The 10,000-nt window shown below is 42.0% G+C and overlaps 1 protein-coding gene across 15 annotated transcripts in view; it reads right to left on the reverse strand.

The window, feature by feature from the left end:
• Positions 1–10,000, reverse strand: part of EBF3 (EBF transcription factor 3) — a 130,320-nt gene that overhangs the window by 40,869 nt on the left and 79,451 nt on the right. For 10 of the 15 annotated variants that reach the window (XM_072931367.1, XM_072931361.1, XM_072931362.1 and 7 more), the window contains 2 exons: positions 5,488–5,569; positions 2,382–2,526 (listed from right to left, as the gene is read on the reverse strand). In XM_072931367.1, coding sequence (XP_072787468.1) covers positions 2,382–2,526; positions 5,488–5,569 — 227 coding nt within the window. The remainder of the gene's footprint in view (positions 1–2,381; positions 2,527–5,487; positions 5,570–10,000) is intronic. The other 5 variants (XM_032749230.3, XM_032749229.3, XM_032749228.3 and 2 more) reach the window with 1 other exon arrangement.

Here is a 10,000-nt window from a genome sequence, read left to right on the forward strand (position 1 = left end):
GCTCCTTTCCTTAGCATGACCCTGCTCATGAGGACCCTGAGAACTCCTGCATCCCACCAACTTCCAGAGTGTGTGGAACTCCATCCCTGCCATTCCCTCCTCCATCCAAGGGCGTCAGGATTCTCTGCCGCCCTGTTCCAGCAGCGTTTATAAACTCTGAGTTGTTCCCTTACCATCATTGTTATTAAAAGTAGGACTTTAAGGAGCAGCCGTTCAGATTTTCACATTCATTTGCAACGGTGCAGCTTACTCGACTGAGCATTTATGGGATGTTAGGCAAAGAGGATTTGGCACTGTGTTTTTTAACATTTAAAGAAAGCAAATCAATTACCGTATCGCCAAGAAAAGGAGCTGCTGGTAAGTGACATTTATGTAGATTTTCTGTAGCATGGAAAAGTGGCCTTTATTTTTCTAAGCGATATTTGCTGCTCAGAGTCAAATTCTTTTCATGCAGCTTACAAAAATAAATACTCGTATTTTGCTAAGATCATAATAGCTCATTAGAAGAGGCTGAATTTGGACCTAGACTAAAACCTAACACCACAGGGCTGAGCATGCTTACTTGAACCTATAATGTTGCTAGTTCTGGCTCTCTGGGGAAGGAGAGGACGAGGGGAGAGGATTCAGCCTTCTTAATTGTGAACCTCATTAGTGACGGTTGCTAGGCAAAACACACACCTACTTTCCGCGCATATGAAAGAGATAAACAATACGTCATAGACCATAATGACTCTGGTGCTCAGGGCGACCTTTAATTATTATATTTTTGGTCTCTTATACCTTAGTTATTAATGCAGAAAAACAAATTAGGGTTGTGTGTGTGTGCAGACCGCGGCAGATTTGTAAATCACTTTCCATTTTTTGATGTCTAGATCGCGTTTCCTTCTGATAGTTGGTGCTCGCCTCATTCACTCCCTTCCCTGACTGTTGGTAAATACTATTTGAAACGTAAAATGACAGCGATTGTATCAGCAGCTTAGTATTGTTATCACTTTAATTAATTTTATTAGTGTAAAAAGCCATGATCCTGTCAGCGTGTTAGTAATAACTCGCAAGAGAAGTCCTGTGGAAACTGGTGTGTGTGGCCCAGCAAGTCAGGTCATAAGTCAGGTCATAGCAGGTTTGAGAGTCTAACTCTTCCAGAACTCAAGATGCATTAAAATTAATGTATTTAAATTTTGGGCAACACTAATTTATCCAACTTCAAGAAGTTGGACTGGATGATCCTTCCAACTGAAAATATTCTATTCTATTCTATTCTATTCTATTCTATTCTATTCTATTCTATTCTATTCTATTCTATTCTATTCCATTCCATTCCATTCCATTCCATTCCATTCCATTCCATTCCATTCCATTCCATTTTGTTCTGTTCTGTCTTAACCCATCCTGTCCTGTCCTATCCTATCCTATCCTATCCTATCCTATCCTATCCTATCCTATCCTATCCTATCCTATCCTATCCTATCCTATCCTATCCATCCTATCCTATCCTATCCTTTGCTAATTTTATTAAACAGAGACTCCCTGAGAGCTGGTTTGCATCCTTACACTGGTTTATTTTACAGTCCAAAAGAAGTGATATTTAAATCCAAATTACTATTTGGGGCTTTGCAGAACAATAAATACATATGTGCATGTGTCCAGGCGCAGCTGCAATTGTGTGTGAGTGATTCAGGGGCTGATGGGCTCCAAAAAGATAGGATTTCACAATTCTGGATTTTCAGAGACACTTTCCATTCTCCTCTTCATCTCAGCCTATCTTCTTTTAGCAGTTCAGGCAAAAAGTCAATCACATTGAGTCAGGCTGAAGAAAAACATTTTATGCTGTTTTTCTCATCCAAACCCCCTCCTGCCGTAATCTGCAGTAAGGCCCAGGCACAGGAAATTGACCTCACAGTAAATTCTTTACAGATTCGGTCATGTTTTTACCATCCACTTAAGCTTGCATACATAACCTGAGACTGTACCTCTGGATCAAGGAATATGACAAGCCAAAATAAAATCAAGTCAAATTAAAGAGCAAGAAAAAGCTGCAAGCAAAACAAGAATGAAATAAAAAAAAAAAAAGGAGAAAAAATAAAATAAGAAAAGATGAAAAATTGGTTGTGACTGCAAAACCGTAAGTATTAAATAAAGAAAGAAGTCAGAAGCTGATTCAGAAGCGTCTGTGTTGTAGTTGACAAGGTCTGAGAAATACTAATGGACTTTTTTTAATGGGTGCTTTGATGGATGAGAGAAGAAATGATGTAAAAGTAAATGTAGTGGTGTCTGAACATAAAGTATGGTGAAATTATTAAAAAAAAAAGGGAAATAAAAATAAAATAAAATAAAAAAAGGCATTGCAAATAAAAAAAAAGGACATGTAAATGTGTGCCTACCATTTTCCAGATAAGAAGGGGCCGTACCTTCTGAGGGGTCAAGGCGGCGAGCCCGCCTCCCGTGTTTGGAATTGTTGTGTACAAACATGTTGTCTGAGACAGCCAGCACGTGGCCATCCACATTGACTGTTGTTGATACAACAACCTGGAAGAGAAAACAAAACCCCACATTTCAAAAAAATCCCGCAGATTTTCCCCAAATCAGGTCTCGTAAGACAAAACAGCATCCGGCGACTTTTCTGTTTCTATTTAAACCGAGTGAATGACATCTCTGAATACATCTTTGTTTACGTGGTGACCACTGGTAATTTTTAACTCACAATTGTTTCTCTTCAGAACCTGCTACACTAATTAGAGTTTAATCTCCTATTATGCTAACAAATGAATTCAATTCAGGGAAATATTCTTCTAGCCATTAGTTTCAGAAACACCCCTCTAGCCACTCATTTTAAAAGCTGCTGTTTTGATTGATCTGTTGATATATTGATTAGATAGTTTATCTAATTAAAATTTGTTCACTTGAGACTGTCTTCAAATGAAGGGTTGTGAGGATTCCAAATAAAAAAAGCTTAATAAATCAGGAACCATCGTAACTCCCCATTTTTTCTTCAGTAAATGATCTCCAGGTCAGTTTTACAATTACATTTAATGTCTGATAATGAACTTTTTTGCATCTGAAAAGGCCGAGTTGAATATGAATAGTGAAAGTGTTTTCAATCCATGAAAAGTATCCCTTCTCAAGTTCATTTGGATGGTGATTGACCCTGGTATGTCAATGGAATTTCCTCCTTTATTTTTGAGTGAAAGGCTCCTATTCTTGTGTCCAGGTTCAGAGTCCGGCCATAGAAGAGATGATGGATAGGGCCTCCTTTGGCTTCCAGCTGCTTCTCAGTCGAAAATGGCAAAGGAACATATGCAAAAGGCACAACCTTCCGATGCCAACACCTCCACAATGGAGCTGTGGGACTCCTTCCCCTTCCGGAGGCGGCAGCGCGGGAGCCCCAGCCAGGGAGGAAACCTCGAGCTGAGCTGTGCAGGGTTTGTGTGGAGCACGGCTTCGTAGGTGGATCACTGCTGTCCCAGACTGACATTTACATCTTATTTAAATACTCCAGCATGGGCCTTTCCTGTGGTTCCAGGTTGGCTAAAGGAAGCGGTCGCTGCAGCATTTCCTTTGGGGTGAGTAGAGTCCATAAAGTCACTGCCTAAGTCAGACCTTATCAACACAGCTGGCGAGGGCAGAAAAAGGTAGGACAAATCTTAGCCCACCTTCCATTCACCTAAATTTTGGTTATAACAGAGGTGATTGCAGGGTTGTCCCACCAGCTTCTAAACCAAAACCCTTAAAGAACACAAGAGGAAGGAGAGCAGAGAGCCCCCTTCGCACAGAGCTGGTCCAAGGCATCAGAAGAAAATTCTTGTCTGCTTCTATGTTTTGGATCACCTCTGATCCTGTTTCTTATTCACAAGCCATAATTAGCTCTCAGCTATCACAGCACCTTTTCTGTGTATCTTGCCTCCTTGGAGACAGCCATCTGCGGTACCCTTTAGAACAGCCCGAGGGCAGCTCTCCGCCAGGCTGCTCTGCTTCCCCAGCTTTCTCCTCCCAGAAGTGGACACCTTCCCTCTTGTCAACATCCACTTCGGAGAGTGCCGAGGTTGCACGCTCAGCTCGGCCACAGAGCTGCTGCCAGGCCACTGGGCTATCCTCTTTCACTCTTAATGAGATTCCCAGACTTCCAGAAATATCGCAAAACATGCAAGCGTGATTTCCAGCCAGGATTTCTGGGTTTGGTTCCTAGAACACGAAGTATTAAAGAGACAGAGCAAGGTGTATATGAAAATGACAACTATTTTTGTTCTGTCATGTCTATATAGGTCAGCCACCAAGGGAAAATACTGTAGTTCAGCAAAAGAAAGTCGACGTGCTACGCTTTGTTATATCGCCTCACTCCTGCAGTGCACCTCCACAAAGGTGCTGAGGCAGGGAAACCAGGTAAAAATACTGTTCAAGATCTGACATCTTGTTAAGTCCAGTTAAACCTTCTGAGAGGCAGGGAGATTAGCTAAAGAGACCCAGGAAAGTCTTTCTAGTGCCTACTGGCTCCATTGTCGACCACAAGATCACTCGTGACTGATGCTTCATTTAGTCATCAGTGAGACAAAGAGGACATTTCCACTCATTCCAGGTTTGACCTTCTGTTCTGTTCAGTTGGATCAATACCACCGATGCCACGTGAAGCTGAGATGCATGAAAAATGGAAGCCTGGCTCGATTGTTTTGAAGGAATATATTTTTTTTCCAGCTACAGATCTTTTCTGTTGGCTGGCTCGAGGGTGCTGGCTTCCCCGGTTGGTTGGCTGTGCATGAAAACAGATGTCACATGTTTTGCTATCAGGTTTAACCACAAGTAATTCTTCTCCAAACTGAGAAAGTCCTGAACATCTCAATACTACTTTATTGCTGGAATCAAATATGAATCATTGTGAAATATTTTGGGGGGAAAAAAAAAAAAAGGCAGTTATTTCCTAACGAGCCTTTTGAATGACCCCAGATACAGAGGAAATCATTTGTCCATCCCATCAGATGCCTCTCTGCAGTGCTATGATTCACCACAGGATATCTCAAAAGCTGTAAGGAGAAAGTGAAGTATTAAACATTTTCTAACACAGTTGAAACAAAAATCTGTGGGTTGGGCCACCACTGCTGGATCTACAAGTCGTGAACCAGAGAAGTGTGAGATCCAAACTTCCCTGTGCTCCAAAGTTGTGTTCTTAAAGTAAGATCAAACTACTCAGTCTACATAAAACCTCTACAGCTCTGAGCAAAGAGCACACTACAACACAAGGTAATAGTAGGAAGGAAAATTAGGGAAAAAATTCCTAAGGGAAGATCCACTTGCTCCAACATTGATCTATTACAGCCCCCTGAAGAACTTCAGAACCAGCACTTAAATTAATGGGAGCAATGTAAAATACTGACAGCATTTTTTTCAAGTACTGGAACAACACTGAGTGGAAGCACTGACTGTGTTTTTTCATAAGTTCAAGATGAAGATGTGATCAAGTCTTGTATACATCATTTATGCATTTAGAGGGATCTGTACCTGGAATCTTCGCATGTCTCGTGGGTTGCCTGCATTCTTCAAACAGTTCTGATTGCACTTGAGGAAAAACTTTAGAAAGAATCTATAAAAATACAAAATTGAAATCTATTAGATTCATCAAAATGTAAATCCAATTTTTTAGAAGTTTAATAAAATCTAATCATAAATAGTTATACCCAAAAGAATACTGGTAGTGAAATATTACTTTCCTATTCGTTAATGAACTTATTTTAAAGCATAAGATCTCTGTCATAAACAGAACATTATTGCCAAGGAAAGGCAAATTTATATTTTTAATTTTTCAACAACTACAAACGTATTGACTCCAGGCCATATCCTTAGCTCGGTGTGGGAAAGTTGATTTCAATGACTCATTGACTTCAAAGGCAATGACTTACACCAGATGAGAGTTTGTCTCTATTTTTTTAATACTTTTCATTTTTTCACAACTTATATTAGCAGTAATGACCTCTACGCTGAAAAATTCCAAAGGTAATGATCAATCTTCTGAAAAACACTTGGCTTTGCCTCCGGTTTGGAAACTCGAGTTATTCAAAGGGACTCGATCCAACTCCTGCTGACTCCAGGGAGATCCAGGCAGGATCTGCCCACCGGCAAGGCCCCGGCTCCCTCATTGTTTTTGAAAGGGAAGGAACATGGCAAATTAGGCCCTGTCTTACGACCTCTTCAACCTTTGCCAGCCTTCAGCTGTGAGGAGTCGCTCTACCCAGGGATCGAAATCCAGTTTATTTCTGCTGAGCGGCAACCAGCAATTATTTAGGACTAACCCTTATCATCCAGGCATCTCCCCATAAACCGTTTTTGCAGCAACGCTGCCTCAGGGGAGCACAGCAAGCACTTAGAGGGAAGGGGGAAGCTCGGGAAGATGGGAACTCCTTTCTGCCGCCCTCCTGCACTGCAGGAACGAGCTGATCTGGGAAGTCTCCACCCTGCAGGTGAAGCAAACTGCAGGATCCTCAGGAGGATGTTCGCAGCCTGACATCATCTTTTTTACTTATGCACTCATGTTTTCATATTTCATAATAAAGCTATGTCTTAATTAGGTTTTCTGGCTAATGACCGACCACTAATGACAAGCAAAGCTCAGGATTTTCTCCAGAGTTGCTCAGATGCTCCAATCCAGCAGCTTGTGCTGCCCAACTCTGCACATGCTGAACAGTGAGGTCAGCCAGAACTTCCACATTCAGAATATGAATAACTTTGATTTATCCATTCGTGTCAGTATTTGTAAGTGACTAGGACTATTGTTGCTGCACACACCTCACAGAAGTTTCCATGTGCCAAGAGCACCCAACAAGGCCCAGCCATGGCCAGCAGAAAGAACAACAGTGGCTGCAACGCATCCTGAGAAGCTCAGAGGGTCATACAGGAGCATTATGGGAACATCCCCTAAAAAAACTGGTGCTTTTAATCCCAGCTCTTCCTCCTCCATTAAACCTTGAGCAGCACCCTGATGTTACCCCAGGACACACATGCTGGAGGAACAATCTCTCATATCAGAGAGGCAAGCAGGGAAACAACCAGGTTTACTGAAACTGCATAAATAAATCAGTGCTGACAGTTCAGCTGAAAGTACATTTCTTTAAAACTTCCTGTCCCAAAACCTGTATAGGAGTTTCAGCTGTCAAGCTGAAGAAGATCTGGATTTCTGTGGTGGATGACATGATCTCCTAGTTCGGATGCTCAGGTTTTCTGGATGCTGTTGCCAGGTATTATCAGCAACTCCGTGAAGCTGCCTCCATGCAAGCCACAAGTTCCCCTTAATTTTATCTGCCATGTTTTGGAGGGTTTTTTGTGTTTTGGATTAGTTTTTACTTTTCTTTTCTGTTGGTATTTGAGATACTTATTCTCTCCAGACCATTTGATTATAGGCCAGGTTCCCAGCCCATTGCAGGGGGGTTGGAGCTGGATGATCTCCGAGGTCCTTTCCAAGCCAAACCATTCCATGATTCTATTATTCCAAAGGTAACATCCTTCCTGTCAGACCTCTATTTGGTTTTGCACAGCTTTCACCACCCAGACTGTGAGTCTGTGCAAGGTCTCCACACAGAACCACGCAGTTCTGGGGACCCAGGAGCTGGGACCAGCCTCCAGCTTTATGGCTCCTTAGTGCCACATCCAGGCTGAAGAGCAGTATCTTATCTGCTTTTTTTTTTTTTTTTTTTTCCTGTTCTCAAATGGGTGTTGTGAGGCTTATTGAGCTAATGTTTGTAAATTGCTCGGAAATTCTCCAATGAATTGTGCACTAGGAATGCTAAGTATTGCTCCTCGTGGATTGTTTTTAGCGTGAAGCATTCATGATGAATTGTTTCTATACAGAGAGCTCACATCCTGTCAAAGAAAAAGGGCCATTAAGCACCCTTTCACTAAACATCAACTGGAAGCGGTATTTGTTCAATTATTTGGTGAAAAGGACCCACTCTTGGTGAAATTAGACATCATCAGGTTTATTAGGATGGCTCTGAGCACCGGGCTAAATATTGATGCCAGGCTGGAGTGAACACAAGGCGCACTCTCATTTCAGCTCCACTACATTCCTTGACGCTGAGATATTTTATTTTGCTCTTTACTCTGTGCTTTCAGAGTCCACGGAGCACAGGTGGCATCAGGACAAGCTTTTCAGAGGAAGACAACATAAGTTAAAAACCACATTCCCAGGCAGGGTGCTCCTCCATGCCAGGAGGAGTTGATTGGCTTGGTGGTTGTTCTCAGCTGACCACCAAGGACTGTGGGCACTGCAAACCCATCCCTCCCACCCCAACCACGAGATCTCTGTGGCAGAGCAAGAAGCAAGGACCTGGAGCCGAGCTCTGCTTGGTCTCATCTCAAACTTTGAGACAAGAATGAGAATTCAAGCCTTCCTAAGTCTGGCTCTCCCTGTTATATTCTGTATTATAAGCAGAAATTTTAGTCTTCTTTAATAAATACAGCCTTGCAAAACAGCCTTCCCAAACAGGCTAAGCTGCTCCTAAAATACTGATAGGGAGAAAAATGCACTCTTTGCCATGTCCCCTTGCTCTGATTTTTTTCCCACTGCTAGAATGAGGCCTGCTACACTCTTAATTAAAATGTATTACCTTCCACAAGACTCCACTATTTTAAGCTAAAATTTACATCTTTTATTAACTCACCTCACCTATACACTTAGCTCTGATGCCTCTCGCCGCCCATCTGCCATCCACATACAGTGAGTCACTTGATATTCCACCCACCAATTTTTCCTAACAACCACTGTGCAATTAAACTCAACACGTTCTGTTGCGAGGTAAATTAGGCACACCTGCGGCCAGCCTGCATTTGAACCGCATCAGAAAAGGACCTAACAAGGTGAGAGCAGTACCACAAAGTTATAGGCCTGTCAAGCAATTAGGTTTTCACTTCTGGGACATCCGCACAGTGCAATTATGCTACACATTACAACCTGGCTAATCTTCTGAACAAATGTCATGTCTCGAGAAGCGAGGAAAAGCAGTTCATCTGCAAATGTGGCTGCTCTTAAGCCTCCACCTTATGCACATAACAACCTACAGGAGACTTTTTTTTGTGAAATGAAAGATGGTTTTTTTTCCACAGAAGATTTTTTAAACCCTGCAAGTGCTTTTTCATCCTGTTCACCTCTTCTTAACCTCTGTGAGAGGAGGTGTTGTAGCAAATAGACCAGAAAGACTTTTGTACTTAAATTTCAACACTAAGCAAGAAAATCCTCGGTGCTATAAGCACGAGCAGTGGCTTCACTTTGGTCCAATTCAAATACTGCTTGGCTAAAGGAACATTTGTGGCAGAAAACCACCTATTATACCCCAGAAACACCATTAATAAAATGTATTTCCGCCAGACCACAAACCGAAGTTTCATTCATGCAAATAAACCTCAGCAGGAAGTAAATGCTTCATTCTTTTTATTTCAGATATGGAGTCTGAGTGTCCTGGTGACAACACCCTGAGCCAAACTCTGCACTGGTGAGAGGCGAGATCTCAGTGGAACCATGCAGGGACAGGCACCTTCCACCCCTTTATCCAGTAAGATCTTCCCAACATCCAACTCAAACCAGACACAGGACACAAAACCTTGCCAGCCCTGCAGACAGCATTTTGTTTTACTCCAATAATTCCATTTCATTTTTATCTGTGTTTCAGGTACACAGTTTTGTTGTTCAATTAAGCCTGCAGACGAGATCTTGCTGTACTACAAAACACAGAATTGTTAAGATATGACAGGTCTGCTCTACTTTCATGAGTAAAAAAGATGGGATTCGGATCATTATCCGTGATTTTGAAGTTCTTTGGAGGAGAAGCTGTCCACAGGGGCACGATGTTGTTAGGGGGTGGAGAAGGGAGAGAGCAGGAGAAGAGGAGACATTTGAAGTCAAATGGTAATTCTCATCCTTTACTCGATTACCCTTTAATTGGCTTTTTCCTAAGAAATATCTGACAACCACTTTGCATATCTCTTTTCCAGAGCCTAGTAAACAAAGGATTTAATACTCTTGTTA

Source organism: Taeniopygia guttata, chromosome 6 (genome assembly GCF_048771995.1).
Source record: "Taeniopygia guttata chromosome 6, bTaeGut7.mat, whole genome shotgun sequence".
NCBI classification, from domain to species: Eukaryota; Metazoa; Chordata; class Aves; order Passeriformes; family Estrildidae; genus Taeniopygia; species Taeniopygia guttata.